The following is an 18,129-nucleotide window of genomic DNA, read 5'->3' as shown; positions in this document are numbered from 1 at the left end:
CAGCTGAAGGCACAAACACTATGGGATTGTTTCAGGTTATGGGAAGGTGGAAAAGAGCAAAGAGAGCCATTTATTTTGTAATTTATAAAGACCAAAATTGTGATTGCTCCATCCTCTTGTCCAGGGGACCAAAATATAAGGTTATGCCACCACTTCACATCCTTTTTTTTTTTTTTTAAGATTTTTGACAGAAAGATAGGCAGAGAGTCAGGCAGAGAGATAGGGGGAAGCAGGCTCCCCGCTGAGCAGAGAGCCCGATGTGGGGCTCGATCCCAGGACCCCGAGATCATGCCCGAGCTGAAGGCAGAGGCTTAACCCACTGAGCCACCCAGGTGCCCCACACTTCACATCTTTTATATGTGACAAAACTACTCTCTTCTAAAAATTTAATCATCATTTCATATGTATGTCAAATGAAATGATCACAGATCAGTTTGGAGCAAAAAATTTTCCTAGTCCAGATTCCAGTCCAACACGATTCTACTTCCCCAGTTCATGTGAAGGACAGAAACACCACATAGATTAAGTCACCCAAGTATGTAATTTCTCTACTAATTGCATAAGAACAAATAATTTTAATCTTTTAAAATATAATTTGGATATACTATAAAATCCAGATCAGCCAAAATATTAAGAATTTAGAATTCTGTTTAATAAAATCCTCTGATATAATTTAGAGTCCACCAGAAAATAACTTATTTTATCAGCCTTGCTTGTGATTAAAAATTGTCCTACGTGCCCAAATCCTTGTCGTGCTTTAAAGAACAGGTTTTAGCTGCCAAAATCACACATAATCCTGCTATCCCCGAACACTACTGTATGCTGCACATATGTTGTCCGACAGATATAACACTTATGGGCACCACTCTCCCAATCTCCATATTCTCCTTAGTTACTTACTACGGTCTCATCAGTGCCATGTGAGAAGAATTCTTTTAAAAGTGGTCCAAATTCATTAACTATATAACAATACATTCCCCCATGAAAAATGGCATTATTGTTTTAACAAAATTAGGTAACAGGTCAACTATGTCACTGTTATGTCCAGTAGAAAATAAGGCTCATCCCTGATTTTTAAATGTGAAGCATTTTAAATTTTAGAAGCACTGAAATTAAAGAAAGGGTTTCTACAGATGAAAACGTTTCTAAGACTGGTAGAGGGATGACAACTCAGATTCAGGGTAAACAAGTAAATTGAGCTTACATCAATGTTCCAGAGGAAGTCAAGATGGAGAAATAGTTCAGAACTGCTTAGAGAGATCAGGGAAGGACTGAACCACTGCACTGACAGAAACATAGTCTCTAACAAAATATACTCCTGCCCTTAATATGGGTACCAATTTTATAGGGAATATACCTTGCTCTAAAAATCCTGCTCTAGAAAAATCAAAATCTGACAGGTTAAACAATAAAATTTTCTTTTATTCAGGTATCCCAAAATCTTTGGTAAAACCAGACTAATTTGCATCTGAAGAATTTTCAAAGTCAGTCTTTAAAATGAGCCAATTCCTTAATATCTCTATTTCTTGAAACCTGTGAGTTCTGACAGGCATCCTACCTTTTCTCACAAGAAAGGTGGACATCTGGGGCACCTGGGTGGCTCAGTGGATTAAGCCTCTGCCTTCGGCTCGGGTCATGATCTCAGGGTCCTGGGATCGAGCCCCACATCGGGCTCTCTGCTCGGCGGGGAGCCTGCTTCCCTCTCTCTCTCTCTGCCTGCCTCTCTGCCTACTTGTGATCTCTCTCTCTCTGTCAAATAAATAAGTAAATTTAAAAAAAAAAAAAAAAAAAAAAAAAAAAAAGAAAGGTGGACATCTAGCAAATGCAAAAGAGTAATTGATAGCAATAAGCAATTAAAATAGATGTTAAAATTCACTAGGTTTGTTTTTATGCTACTTATTAAGCTTCCTTACTGAGGATTTCAGTAAAGTGATTTAGATTTTATTATTACTTTAAGCACATTAAAAGGCCTTTGTTCACTTTATAAACCCTCTACAAGAAACCGCTGCACTCAGATTTGTTGTACTCGGATTTGGTGGTTAATATAATCAGGTTAATATGTTAAAAAGAACTTGACACGGAAATTATTAATGAGTAGAACAAGGTCACTACTTCTGAGCTGAGGTCACTTACAAAGAATGCACAAATGAAATTAAGGTTGACTTTATTTACTTGACTATCTTCTTACATTGGATTCCTTTGGCAACATATCTTTAAACATTTAAAGCCCTGTTTACAAGGAGGCTCTGAAAGAAACTTCAAACCATTATGTCCCTAATTGAATTCCCCAGGAGTCCAGTAAACTCAGAGGAATAAAGAAAAATCATAACATTTGCTAAATCATCTCAAAACATATTTCACTGCAAGGTTATGTGACCTGTTTCTGAGGTTCAAAGATGAATGAGAAAAATACTACTGAATGCTTCATTATTTACACTCAAATCCAAAGGTAGCTTACCTATTAGCAGCGAGCTAATTAAATCAGTCCTGTTTTAACTTTTCTTCCAGGAGAAACCAGACAACAAACAACAGTAACATTTGATAGTTTGTGTGACTACTGTCCCAGAGCACGAAAGCTCCCAGGAGGAGGAGGAAAGGGTCTTTAACCAAAGACAATTATTGACAGTGAAGGTATGAGAGAGAGCTGACAAAAACCTGTGGTCCCTAGGGAAAGTAGCATTCTATCTGTGAATTCAGAACAAACCAAGTGAAAAAAGAGAATACAAAAGTTTTAGCAACCAATGAGTTTTTGAATGTGCCCCCTTCCCAATTAACATCCCAATTCAAATTTTACCTGAAAATCAGCTTTTATGATCGTTTTTATTCATAGTTCCTTTGTATGCTCCTGTGTTTTTTGTGACTACTAAGCAAAAACATGGGGATCTGAGCATTTCCAAAAGAATGTTAAATTCCTCTCTACTTACCTGGTTTGTATGTTATTCCAGGGGGGAAGAGGAAGCCCTGCTGGGCGGCAGCGGCTGCTGCCAGGGTCCGCTGGTCATGTGGAAAAATTGGGATCATGAGCGGAGGCATGTGACCCTGAACCTGCTAAACAGAAGAGAGCCTATGATCAGACAGAGAGCAAATGTGTGCCAAGAAGTATTTGTTTTTCACTCCTGCCGCTGTGCTGGTACCCAAACAGCCACCCACTTCCGACCTCATTCCAGATCTGCTCCCTGAGAAAACGCAGGCGAAAGTTACCTAGTTCCTGTTCTTGGATCCCATTAGCACTCCAAGGACACAACCTCATTGCGAATTTGCCTCATCCCTGCTTCCACCAAATCCTGGTGAATGCTTTTCTTTTCTCTTGACTGTGTTCCTTTTTCCATTTTTTTTTTCTTTAAACAAAACAACTGGAAGAAATAAGTTTGCTTCATACACTGTGCAATACTGAAAGGTTTTGCCCTTTCACCTGCTTTGCATTCTGCCCTTTATTTGGGAAACAGGATTTAGTATCCTTGGTCAGAAAATAACGTCTAATTGTTATATATTCCCAAAGCGGTATCTCCCCAGTTTAGGTGTCTTATTTCAAAGCCTTGCCGCATTATGTTAAACATATAGCTCCTCAGATTTAAGGCTACTACATCTTGGCTCCCAATTAAACTAATATTCTTTGCCATACACACCTCGATGTAACATATAAATTGCTTGTCTGGCTTAGCGGTTTTACAGCTTTATGTACTACCATGTGGCTCAGTAATTACGGAGTTGTATTCAGAGAGCATTTCATAATAAATCCTACTATATCAAATTTCATTTGACCTCAATAAATGTATCAAAGAGCACAGAAATGCAAAATAGAAAATCTTCACTCTATATCAGTATTTGTATTCTAGATAAAGAAAATAAGAGCTATGACAAAATCATGCCTGTGAAATCACATTTTAATTCCCTAGCTCTCCCTTTTTTACTCGATGCATGCTACCCTGATTCCAGGAGAGCATCACAGGATGGTTTTGTCCTGGCTTTTAGTGCATGATTTTATAGGCTGAATACAGGACTTTTGTTCTTTAAAGATCAAAACTAGGATGTCCTAACAGAAGTGATTTTTAAGTTCAAACTGGGTCTTTGGGCTCTTTGCTCATATAAAAAAAAAACAAAACTGCCTTATATCCTGTTTAAGATATAAACATTTACCAATAATTCTACCAACCCCAAACCCTTCCCCCATTTAAATTCTTAAAATTTCTCTTTAGGCAAAATTCCGTATACTGGCCGATGACCCTGTTTAAATAGCGCCAACTTGCCTTGTCCTGTCCCTGTTCCCTCCACAGCCAGGGACATGGTGCAAAAATGCTTCTGTGTGGGTCTAAGAGGTTTCATTTACCAACAGTTTTTCTCTAGGGAAAGCCCTAAGATGTGGGTTAATAAAGGGCAAGCAAAAAATAAACACTTTACAGTATTTTTCTGAATTCATTTCTCAGGAAAATCAACTTATAATAAAAAGGTCTTTGTGCAATTACTACCTTGCCAGTGGGGCGTGAAAGAAACTAGCTTTGGGCAGCTATTTCTACCATTTTAGCTGAGGTAAGCCCGAGTTTTGTACGTGAGAGTACAAACTTAGCCTGCATAAATTGGAGCTGATCCCCTCGTGCCCGGGTCTTGCCTTTAACCCTGAAGAAAAGCACTAGGTTTGCTGTTCAACTCCAGCTTGCTGTGACCTGATGCAAACCTGAGATGTCAAAGAGGAGGGCACTGTTCTATGTCAGAAAATAAAACAGTCTTTCTTGTAGGTGACTGCTGTTCAGTGCAAGAGTAGATCAAAGGAAATCATTTCATTTACTTCTAGAAATATGGTTCCTAGCATGGACCTAGAACAGCACAGACGCCTCATGCTCTAAAGGTGAATAAGAAAGTGAGAAGTCTAGACGTCGTATTTACTTATTCTTTCCTTCTTTTTAGTGAACAATTATAAGTTATTCTTCCATGCTATGGATATTGAGAAGTAGCTGAAAAAATGGGGGCTATTTAGCTTGGAAGAGAGAAGATACAAGGTTATCTTCGTGCGGCAAAAGAAGCAGATTAAGTCTGAGCGGTTAACAAGGGCGGAACAAGACGCAGAAGAAAAAGATTTTAGGGGAGCTAAATGTAAAGAACTTTCTAAAAATGAGTTATTCAACAAGCACTCCGATTAAAGAGGTCCTGTGTGTCATTTCCCCAGAGGTGGTGAAGGAAAGGCTGTGTACCCGTAGGGTGGAGATACTTCAGAGGGTAAGCATAACTAAAACCCTGACTAGATAATGACCTCCAGAGTCTGTTCCACTTTATGATTCTGTTGTTTTGCAAACTCAGCATTAGGAAGATAATATGATGTAGTCATTCCTTTATTCATTCGTTCATCACACATTTGTCCAGGATCTACCATGTCTACAAAGGCTTTGCTGTCAAACATCTCGGAGCTTAAATCTATACACTGCCATTTCCTTGGCCATGTGATCATGAACAGTTACTTAACCTTTCTGTAGTCTGAGCCTATTGCTTCATGTAAAAGCTAATGATACTACCCTATGTGGTTATTGTGAGGATTAAAAAGACCAAAAAGTAACACTTGTGGCACAGTGACTGACAAAGAACAGGCACTTGGGAAATGTTAAAGCCTTGCTTTTTTCTTACAATAGTAAAAACAGAAAAATAGAGGAAAAAAAAAAAAAGGCCAGAAATAGTGGCTCTTCCCCATAACTCTACTTTGAAACAGAAAACACGAACCAGCTAAATAATTCAGTTTGACAGGCAGAGACTTGTCATGTTTTTAGCAGAAACCAGGCCTCACAGAGCATTATCCCATCCCAAATATCTAGAAAACCATGAAAAAGAAGAGATAAGATTACAAGGAGCATGTGAAGATGGAATTTGAGAACTTTACTATTATTCATTACATAGAATCTTGGGATGAAAACATAATTTTACTTCTACACTGATGCCCACACTCTTCAGATCATGAGACAACATAAAGGGATCAATGGCAATGAAGCATCAGATCTTGATTCCTGAACTTTGGTGTCTGAAGATATTTCTTTTGTAACTAGCTGTGTACATGAGATAACTAAGTGAACCATCTAGGGTCGCCTTCAATGCTGAAGAGCTATATGTGTTTCATATTAACATCAGTTGTAAGAATTTAGGGAAGTTCTTTTCCATTCATCACACTCTACAAAGTAGGATATGTTAGAAATTTTCAATGCTAAACATGAATTCAGAGGCGGTTTCAATAAGTTGCGGGATAAAGTAAATAAGAAGGGTGACAGAAGACATTGTGAAAGCAATAGCGAGGATAAAATCAGAGTTGGAACAGAGCTTAGAGTTGATCTAGCCTAGTAGTTTTCAAAGGGTGGAACATGACCAGTAACATCAGCAAGGATGGAGAATGTCATAAAAGCAAATTTTCAGACCCACCCCAGATCTATGAATCAGAAACTCTGGGAACTGGGTCCAACAATCTAATATTTAAACTAAAATTTAATCCAGGGCAGTGACTCTCAAACTTCAGTGTGTATCCAGTTCTGCCAGAGGGCTTGTTAAAACAAAGACTGGCAGGCCCTACCCTCAGAGCCTCTAAACCAGTAGATCTAGGTGGGATCTGAGAGGGTACTTTCCTGGCCAGTACCCACGTAAACTTGGTGCTGCTGATCCAGGGACCACTCTCTGAGAATCACTAATCTAATTCACACCTCACAATTTACAGATAGGGAAGCAGGTAGCTAGAGAAACCAAAAGATGTGGCCTGAGATCACAGTGCCTATGACAGGGCTGGATCTGGAATCCAGAACTGCTCATTACTCTGACCAGTGCTTTTTCCACTACATCGAATGGACTTCAGTGATAGAAAAGAGAACATACATGCTCTTTGGGATCTGCAGCCAAAAACGACTTTCTATTTCAGAGTTGTATTGTTGGAGCACAGATAGTATGTTGCTCAGTTTCAGTTCGTTCCTTCTTCTCTCTTATTTTGTACTCAGAAAATTTTGATCACCAATCTACTGTCATCAGTTTCAATAACTTATTATAATACATCTATTAGCAGTGATTATTTAGCTCTGATTGATAAAATTGCCCTTAACTTATTTTAAGTAAAACAAGGATGTGAAAAATCAAAGTGCCCCTTATTAAGGACAAGCCAAGATACCCAGTAGCAATTAGAATCTAGGCCAAGGGAAGATGATGAAGTGCTCCTCTTGTAACTCTAATTACAGAAGTAATAATAGTGATGATGATGGTGATGATAATCATCCTCTTCATCACAGCCACTAATATTTTCCAGTATTTCCTATATATCAAGCACTGAGAAAGTGATTTACATGATCTGTCTCATGTAATCCTCAAAAGTCTATGAAATATTTACTATTATTCTCCTCATTCACCTAATGAGGACAAAATCATGAGAGGCTCAGTAACTCGGCCAACCAAATAGAGCCACGTTCAAGTCCAGGTTTGTCAGGCTCGAAGTCTACACTTTTAAGTGCCATATTATATTAACCATCAAGTCATCTTTTGCTAGACAGACCTAAATGAAATAAGGAATATAATTCTTTATAATAACAATTGACTGGAAGTTTCATAAATATAATTGTAAATTTATATGCATTTGTAATAAATGATATAGAAAGATCCCATGAGTCCCCTCTCCTCAGTGGTAATAACTTGAAAAACTGTAGTACCATATCACAACCGGGGTCCTGACATTGAGACAATCCAACCACCATATTCAGATTTCCCCAGCGTGATATTATTTTAAAAGAATTATGTATCTTAAAACTCACAAGGGTAATGGAAGTTTATGAATACTTCCAACTACCAGCTTTTATAGAAAGCTGACCAGTATGGCCCAGTGCAAATAGAGAAGGAAGCCTGTATTAAAGCAACAACTTCCCCCTTTCATAGATTTCTATTAATTGTACTTATTAGAAAATTAATTGGATGTGGCACAGGAATGGAAAGCAAGGACAAGGAAGGGAGGAGAGATAAGGAAAGAGGGCTTGATAGCCGTACAAGAATCACATAAGCATCTAAAATATTCTCCTTCTGTGGAAGTTGTGAATTAAGTTTACCGCACTGAGTATCAGGGCTTAGTGCAAACAAAGAACTGTGATTATACAGAAAAGCCCCACCCTGCTCTGGAGAATATAAGCCTGCCTTTCCCCTTCCTTCCCATCATCTTATTTTCCCATTTGATGACAGGCCAGGGAAGACAGTCACATTGGAAACAGCAACTTCCAAAAATATTTTACTAAAGAATAGAAACTAATAGAATTCCCCTCATTCCATCAAAGAATGACCAGTCTCCACATGTCTTTTCCAAGAAGTTATCAAAATTTCAAATAGCGTCTTCTTTTCTTGAAAGCGTAGCTTTCCCTTAGCACAAATTCAAAGATCCTTTCATTATTCCATAGGTAGAACTGATGTGGTTAATACAAAGAGGAAAATCTGATGTGGCCAAAAATACATCCCTGAGCACGAAGCTGCATTATTTTTACTGCTTTGCAAGTCAGCACTAACAGGCTGGGTAACCAGAAACCAGGAACTCCCTCATAGGTGAAGCTTAGTCAGTGCGTCATGAAAGAAATGAACTGCGTGTACCAGAGCACAGTTGTCCATCAATTTTAAACTTCCACAATCCCTGACCAAAGTGTTACCCTTTTGGAGAAGGTGGGGGAAACACATTCTTGATCAAACAGGCCACATGCCCAGAAATTTTAATTGCTTGGTGTTCCACACATCTTTCAGACCATCAAGATAGCAGCAGATGCGCGTGAAACACTCCAGTTCTGTCTCTTCCTATTCGTAAAACAGCATTGTTGCCTCAACACTTATCCCCTTTGTTTTCTCTGCGCTAAGTTGTTGATGATGCCATTTTTTGCCATCTGCCCCAGAGCTTCATTAAAGATACATGAATGGGCTAACTGGCCTGATATCTTGTGAGGAACAGGTGCTATTGTTTGTCCCTGAAGACTTGTACTAAAGATATGACTCAGAATACTTGAGAAAGAGCATCTGCAGCAGTCAGTCAGAGAGCAACTTGGCAGAGACCCGGCTATGCGCTAATATGCAAACAGAGTGACACTCAGGGGGACTCGTTTTCTCTTTCATGAAGATTATTTAACTTTTTTGGTGATGGGAAATACGTATTTATATTGAAAATCATGAGCATATTAATGTCTATTACTGAGTTTAAAACAGAGAGCAAGTCAAGATCATTTTAAAGCTTATTTCTAGTATATCGTTCCTTATGTGGTTTAATAGGAAAAAACCTTCTTTAATATGATGGAAGGAATGTTTCCACTGTTTGTAAATGAGGACAGAGAAAGGGAGACATAGATAGAACATACAGAGTGAGAAAGAGCAATCGGAGAGGGAGAGGGGGACATGGAGGGGATTTCCTAAAGGCCCTGTTCTTTATTGCAAAGAATAGCTGAGTCATTGGTATGAAGCGTTACCACTGTACAAGCCACAGTGTCTAGAGTGAAAGAAATAAAGGACCCAGAGGGTTGCATGAAAATCCTTCAAGGTCAGGGTGGTGTTTTCTTAGTACCAAAAAGTACATGTCAAACTGTATACAGATCTCAGTTAATTCTGGAGAGTGAGGAGGGGAAGGATCTCATTGACAGGATGAAATTCATGCCTTAACACAAACCCTTTTCCAACCCATTTTTGCCTAAAACCTATCTAAAACATTTGCCTAAAACCTATCTAAAACACCCTGCCTTCAAAAGCATGATGCAATAGTTAGCATATTGAACTTCTTTTGGTTGGCCATAGTTGGAAGAACACAAAGGAGTCTCATATTGTATATGGCCTACTGCTTATTCATTCATTGTCAATTTGTTAGTTATCTTTCACCAAACTAATTGAGTATCCTGAATGGCCTATGACATTTATATTTTCATATGCTCCAGAGCTATTATCACAAGGCTGAGGATATAGTAGGCACTTTGTGTCAACTAGTCAATGTGAGAACCACCTAAGTAAGACCTAAGAACCAGTTTTCTGAGCACCAATATACATAGTGTAGTTAATGGTATACCTATCCATACGTCAGTGAATGCAATCAATGACTTCTATTATTATCAAAAGTAATAATAATAAAGTGACTTAAAATAAACCTTGATATCACCTTGCTTGCTTTTCATTTGTCTTATTTAGCAAATCTCTGGGGCTGCTACAGCTAATAAAGGATAGCAAATCTTTGCTTATAGAGAATCTAGCTAGCTCTAGCAGGAGAAAAAGTCAACTTTTATCAGGAACAATTCTGGGACAAGAAAGAGTATTTGAGAACACAGAATCCCATCTTTCCAGATGTTTCCCATCAACTTCCAATGGATACACATTGAACAAAAATGTAGCTTTGTTTTTGTTTGTGTGTGTGTTTGTTTGTTTGCTGATGGCAAAATATTCTGTCCCTTCCCCCCACATCTCTGTCTCTCTCTCTCTCTCTCTCTCAGGTTCCATGAGGATAGCACACAAAACCCCTTGTTACTATTGCTAACACTCATCTTTAATATAGTGCAATTGCTTCCACGAACTTTACAGACTAATGGCACCACTCTTTTCCAAAATTCTCACTAAGGGCCAAGAAAAACCCTGGAAAGGTAGAAGAAATTCAAGATATTATAGTTCAAAGACACCCTTTTAAAAACTCAGGCGTTATTCTTTCAAACTCTAATGTTTTAGTTTAAACCTTAATGAAGAGCTAACTTCACACTTATGATATATGCTTTTCTCTATGTGTATCATGCTTTAATAAGAAGTGAATTTAAGGAAAAAAGAGAAAATAACTTCAGTAGTTAACTTGTCTTCACTCATTTACACTATTAAATGTAGGTAATAAAATATCTAAAATATTCACAGGAGAAATAGAAAAAGACATATCTTACCCCCAGCTTCACTATGTCCCCAAGCTCACTATCAAGAGAAAGACATGCAAACAAAGCATTCTTTTACTAGGTTGGTCTTTAAGATAGTTGTTTAACTCCATATCACAGTCTAGCATTTTCCAGGTCCCTTCCTTGGTTACACAGGACAGAAACGATCATTGAGAGGAAGGAGAGCACAATGAGTCCTATCTATCAGGTCAATAGTCCAAGTTTTAAAAATCTTCTTTAGGTTCTTATTCTGAGAGAAATGTAATAGCCCTGAAAGAGTGAATCTTGTCCTTTGCATTAACATCTCTTTTTATATTCTCAGCATACTGTACACGCCCACTCGATTTGCATTTTCTAAAATGGGCAAATATCTCATTAATCTACCAGGATCATCAGTAGTCAAATGTCATTATGTTATCCTCCACTCATTTGTACACTTCCTGCTTAAATACTGAATTTTCAAAGAAGAGAACATGGATTTAGCACTAATGAAATCATAATTCCTAGCATCTTTTACTTATCTCTCCCCTTACTCTCTGAAAGAAAGAGCTCCACATGTATAAATTGACCTCTTACGCTCCCAAGAAACATGCTACTTCATAAAGGAAGTCAATGGTGCCTGTCTTTGATCAGCTATTCAGCAGCCACTTATCAAGCACCTAGCACTATCTGATGGTACTGTGCTAGGTAGGCACTGGGAATATAAAGGTGCCTTAGAGAAACCTATAACCTTATTTTATCAGGTAGTGGTGTTAGGTTTGTTTTCACTTAATATGGTGGTACAAATCATCCAGTTTGTCAGCTTACTTTGGAACAGGGTCAACTGAGAAAAGAAAGGTATGCTTAAAAAGAAACCTAAATTACAAAAAAAATCCCATTAGGTATCTTTCCATAGCCTTCCTATGGCCTATAACCTAGAAAAATTTTGAGAGTATCTATGAGGACAAAAGTCAGATTACTTTATAAAATGGATGATAAATGTTAATTAAATGTGTTTAAATTATCTTACTATGTTTTAAGAAACTCTCACCAGGAGGGAAGTAGAATATCCTGGCCATAGAGAAATTAATAAAACATGTTATGCAAAAGTAAAATTTATGATTCATTTGGAATTAGATATCTACCACCTTTTCAATCCATACAAATGCATAATCTTGTCAATTAAATATTATTGTTAAGGTCTAGTAGTATGTTAAAATCACTTTAAAGTGCAACTAAGGAAAATTCATGTGTGTTTATTACTCCTTAAGGATCTATTAGTGGGTATTTTATTCAGATTCGTGCTGTAAAATCTGCATAAACTCAGCATATTGTTATCCCCATGTGTGCATTTGTTTGGTTAAAGCAGAACAGCAAATCTCAATTTTTGCAACTTCTGGAAAAGTCAAGAGAACTAAAACAGTCTTAATTTTAATCAGATACAAACAGTTATCACTACAGAAGTGAAGAGTTGACTATTATGCAAATAGTCACAGTTAGTGGTCACCAGGCCATCAATGAAGACTGAGCTATTCAATTACTTTAGATATTTCCAAAGACTAGTGAAGATGAATGCTTCCTATCCACCCTGTCTTATTTCCACAGGAGTATGAAACATATTAGAGACTAATGATTGTTGTTCTCAAATGGAAACCCCATTAAATACACAATGATCAAAATGTTTGGCCAAGATGGAAATTATTTTTTTTCAAATTTTGTACAAATGCCATATAAATATGGTAACATTGTGAAGAATGCGGCATTCCTTTCTTTGTAACAACCAAATTCAGATATAAACCTTTCATAAACTTTTGACCTGTAATGAAGGCAATCTGGCTTTTACCCCTGAAGTATTTTACACAAGCTTATACTGTTAGCAATGACCAGAGTTCAATTATTAAATTCCTCCTCCAGAAATGCAGGTTTACATCTTAGACTACAGGTCTTGTTAAAATTATGCACTACTTAAAGGCAGGGACTTTGTATCTCCCCAGGGCTTAGTAAAAGACCCCTTTTGCACAGAGTAGGGACTCAACAAATATTTATAATATAAACGCATTAAAGAATTTTCATTCTCTGTTATTTAAAAACTAAGTCAGAAGAATTCTGACTTTTTAATCTTCTGAATCAATTCAAAGTCCTTTTATCATTTGCAATCCTCATTGAAGCAACAAAAATATGCATCTGTTTCAAACATACATCAACAGAGCAATCTTTTCTTCTGGCATGCCATGGTCAGATTTTGAGGTCCACTAGTTGGTGTGAGAAGGCAAAAATTGACTTATTAATTCATTTGAAAATATTTTTTAATGACTGAGCCCTCCTAGTATATCTGTTGAAACTCTTCTATAGAATAGAGAGGTCTCTAAGCTTCTTTAATAATTTCATCATCCTCAATTGTAATCCTTACTGACAGAGATGATAAGCTCTTCTCCCTGGAAGAGCCAAGAATACAGTTTTCCAAAATAACAATAAACAATGTTTGTTATATCACAGTGGACTGGTTATACAATATAGAATAAGTGACAGAAAAATATTTAAGCATCAGTTATCATGGGGAATAGAAGCAGTTTCATTTGAAGCCACAAGCCTGAGAAATAAGCAATGAAATCTGAACAGAACATAAATACGAGGTCTAAGCTAATGACAGCTGGGACTCAGCCATGGCAAGCTGACCTTCCCTAGAAGTATCAACAAGAGGGGCACCTGGGTAGCTCAGTTGGTTACGTGTCTGTCTGCCTTCTGCTCAGGTCATGGTCCCAGGGTCCTAGGATGGAGCCCCAGGTTGGGCTCCCTGCTCAGCAGGGGAGTCCACTTCTCCCTCTGCTCCTCCCCCTGTTCATGCTCTCTCTCTCTCTCCCTCACATTCTCTCTCTCTCTCTCATAAATAAATAAAAAATCTTAAAAAAAGAAGTATCAATGAGAAATGGTACCTGTATATGTAATTGCAGAGAGGTCCAGAGAGGCAAAATAAGGGGATCGTTATAAAGAAGTGGATACTGAGTAAAAGCATAAATAATAACTATATCACAAATGAAATAAACTTCAGGTTTTCACTCTATCACACTCTAATCTTTTTAGCGGCAAAAGTTCATGACATGCAACTTCAATGTCATTTTGGAATGTGACCTACAGCTCCTGCCTGCTCTCAGCATGCACACTTCTACTCACACACACATATTTACACACACTTCTACACCTGCTACCCCAACTAAATGCACAAGTGTGTCAACACTGAAAATGATGTAAGGATAAGCTAACATGTTGATTTAAATAGAGACATTTTCTCTATTTTTGTATTTTTATTTAGTACTATGTTCACATTAAATAATTCAGATACAATAAAGAAATGTCTCCATTAAAAAAGGTAAAGTCCAAAGTCCCTAGTCTAGTCTGGCATTGAAATCACCCGATAAGATGTTCTTAATGTGCCTCTCAGGGTTGTTTTCCTACTACCTTTACCATCTTTCCTATTTTGCTTTCTATAGCATCTAAGTCTTTGTTCAAGCCATTTCTTCTCACTTACATATAGAATGACCTTTCCTCTCGTCTTTGCTTTCCCAAAGTTCAGTTCAAATTCAACTTCTCCAGGAAAATTCCCCAAGCATAAATTTCTTTCTCTCTGTCAAAATGTACCCTGCACATACTGTGTTGAATTTTTTAATGGTTTTCATTTCAATTTGACACTATTCTAGACACCAGAGACATAGGAATACACAAAATCCCCTACTACTATCTACTAGGGAAGACAAACAACATACAAATGAATGTGTGTATGTATGTGTGTGTGTATATGTATGTTTGTATACACACACATGAGCAACTATATAAAAATATAATAGATCATAATTGATGCTGTAGCTTAATTTTCTTTATATCTGGAAAGGAACAGAAACCCAGGCCCCAAAAGAAATGGGATGATATGCTGGTCCACTCAAGTCAACTAAAAAAAATAAGTAACAAGAATTCAAAATGGAAAATAAATACTTTGAATTTTCCAACATTCTTAAAGTAAGCAATCCTACTGAGAAATTATAATATTCCTTTATCCTCTGTTTTACTGCATTAATTTTTACTACACTCCATCTAAAACACAGTATTACACATAGCCCTTGATGACATTTCTTTTTTTTTTTTTTTAAAGATTTTATTTATTTATTTGACAGACAGAGATCACAAGTAGGCAGAGAGGCAGGCAGAGAGAGAGGAGAAAGCAGGCTCTCCACAGAGCAGAGAGACCGATGCGGGGCTCGATCCTAGGACCCTGGGATCATGACCTGAGCCGAAGGCAGAGGCTTTAACCCACTGAGCCACCCAGGTGCCCCCTTGATGACATTTCTTAATAGTAAGCAAATAAAGAAGAAAGAAGAGCATTGTATTAGATTTAAAATTTTAGCCAATCTTTTGTACCATCAAAGGAATAAAGGTCATATTAGATAGTTTTGTCCTAATCACAAGATGTTAAGAAAAGAGAAAAGAAAAAAAGAGAAATGAAATTTTTAAAATGAGAGAAATGAAAAGAAAAATATGAATATATAAAGAAAGTAAAGAGAGAAGAGAAGAAAGAGAAGGAGGGAAGAAGCAAGCAAGCAAAGATATTGTGGACTTTCAAGAAAAGCAGTGCTGTCTTTTATATCCACAATTTTTACCTGATAACTGCTCACTCTGTCCCTTACACTTCTGTCACTTCTGTCCCAACAGATGAAAACTCCAAACCCCAGTATCTTCACTTATTTTATAAATATTTTGCAAAGATCAAAATGATATATGTAAAAAGCTCCTTGCAAAAAAGAAATTGCTATGAAAATTTTAATTAAAAAGTTAATTACAGGGGCACCTGGGTGGCTCAGTCGTTAAGCATCTGCCTTCGGCTTAGGTCATGGTCCCAGGGTCCTGGGATCCAGCCCCACATCGGGCTCCCTGCTCAGTGGGAAACCTGTTTCTCCCTCTCCCACTCCCCCTACTTGTATTCCTTCTCTTGCTGTCTCTCTGTCAAATAAATAAAAATCTTTTTAAAAAGTTAATTATATTACAATAACATCAAGACCTATAAAATAGAAATAAATTTAACTAAGGAGGTAAAAGGTCTCTACTGAAAACTACAAAACACCAATGAAAGAAATCAAAGACACAAATAAATGGAAAGTTATCTCAGGTTTATGGATTGAAAGAATTAATATTGTTAAAATGTCAATACTACTTAAAGCCATCTACAGACTCAATGCAATCCCTATTAAGATTTCAGTGGCATTTTTTAACAGAAGTAGAAAAAACACCCTTAAAATTTACACAGGCCCACAAAAGACCTCAAAGGCCAATGGAATCCTGAGAAAGAACAAAGCAGGAGGTACCACATTTCCTGATTTCAAGATATACTATAAAGCCCTAGTTATCAAAAGAGTATGGTAATGGCATTAAAATAGACACACAGACCAAGGGAACAAAAATGATAGCCTAGAAATAAACTTAAGCATATACAATCAACTAATATGTGACAAGGGAGCCAAAAATATTCAATGGAGCAAAGATGGTATAACTGGATACTTGCATGTAAAAGAACAAAACGGGACCCATATCATACACCACTCACAAAAATTAACTTGAAATGAATTAAAGACTTAAATGTAAGATCTGAAGCCATGAAACTCCTAGAAGAAAATGTAGGAGTAAAACTCCTTGACATGGGTCTTGGTAAAGAGTTTTTGGAATAACACCTAAAGCATAGGCAACAAAATAAAAAATAAAGAAGTAGGACTACATCAAACTAAAAAGCTTCTGCACAGCAAAAGAAACCACCAACAAAAAGAAAAAATAACCTGTGGGATAGGAAAAGATATTTGCAAAACATACATCTGGTAAGGGGTCAATATTCAAAATATATAAAGAACTCACACAGTCAATAGCAAACAAAACAAAACACAACCCAAAACCTTATTAAAAAATGGACAAAGTTCCTGAATAGACATTTCTCCAAAGAAGATATTTGAAAGGCCAACAAGTGCATGAAAAAATGCTCAATATCACTTGTCATTAGGAAAATGCAAATTAAAACTACAATGAGATATTACCTTATGCCTATTAGAATGGCCATTATCAAAAAGACAAAAGAAAACAAATGCTGATGTGGATGTGGAGCAAAAGGAAACCTTTGTGCACTGTTAGTGGGAATTTAAATAGGTACAACCACTATGAAAAACAGTATGGAAGGTTCTCAAAAAATTCAAAATAGAACGCTCATATGATTTGGCAATTCCATTTCTTGAAAGTATATCCAAAGGGAATGAAAGCACTAACTTGGAAAAATATCTGGACCGCATGTTCACAGCAGCATTATTTACAATAACCAAGCTATGGAAACAACTTACATCCACTGATGAATGAATGGCTAAAGAATTTGTGGTATATACATAGTATGGAATATTATTCAGCCTTAAACAAAAAAAAAGAAGAAGGGAATTCTGCTATTTGCAACAACATGTATGGACCCTGAAGGCATTATGCTAAGTGCAATAAGCCAGACAGAGAAAAGAAAGACAAATACGATCTCATATGTGGAAACTAAAAAACGAAACAAGATAAAACAAAAACTAAACTCAGAAAAAGAGACCAGACTTATGGTTATCAGAGATGGAGCTGCGGGAGTGGGAGAAACAGAGGAAGGTGGTCAAAACATAAAAACTTTCAGTTATAAGATAAATACCAGGGACGTAATGTACAGGAGGACTACAGCTAACACTGCTGTATAATATACAGGAGAGCTGTTAAGAGAATAAATCCTAAGAGCTCTCATCACAAAGAGAAAAATACTTCTTTTCTTCTTTTCTTCTATCCATATGAAAAGACGGATGTTAGTTGAACCTACTGTGGCAATTACTTTGCAATATATGTAAATCAAACCATCATGCTGTATGTCTTAAACTTATACAGTGATGTATGTCAATCATTTTTCAGTAGAGCTGGAAAAAAATTAATTATAAAAATTTTAATTAAATTAAGAGCATATATGTATTTTTAAATTTGAGAACTCCTGAACTACTTTAAATTGGATTTAAACTGAAAATTGAAAAGTTGTGGATTTAGGTTGCTGACCAAGTTCATATAAGTGCAAGGACAGATCAATCTATCAGTGTGCCCTACCGTTAACTATTCATGACTTCGGAGACATGGGACTCAAAATAATATTATAATAACATAGAAATGTAGAAATAGATATTTTCTATAAACTAACTCAACCAATTTTGAGACAGTTCAACTTTATAATTTCTATGGGTAATTATGTGACACAAAGAGAGAA

At 36.8% G+C, this 18,129-nt stretch overlaps 1 protein-coding gene across 3 annotated transcripts in view; it reads right to left on the bottom strand.

Moving 5' to 3' along the window:
* Positions 1-18,129, bottom strand: part of SOX6 (SRY-box transcription factor 6) — a 596,389-nt gene that overhangs the window by 123,145 nt on the left and 455,115 nt on the right. For 2 of the 3 annotated variants that reach the window (XM_080816117.1, XM_080816116.1), the window contains one exon: positions 2,925-3,045. In XM_080816117.1, the coding sequence (XP_080672243.1) occupies positions 2,925-3,045 (121 nt within the window). Of the gene's footprint in view, positions 1-2,924; positions 3,049-18,129 lie in introns of all 3 variants that reach the window. The other variant, XM_080816115.1, reaches the window with a different exon arrangement.

The sequence above is a fragment of the Martes martes genome (genome assembly GCF_963455335.1).
Source record: "Martes martes genome assembly, chromosome: 10".
Lineage (NCBI taxonomy): Eukaryota > Metazoa > Chordata > Mammalia > Carnivora > Mustelidae > Martes > Martes martes.
This window is presented reverse-complemented; position numbering and strand designations above follow the sequence as displayed.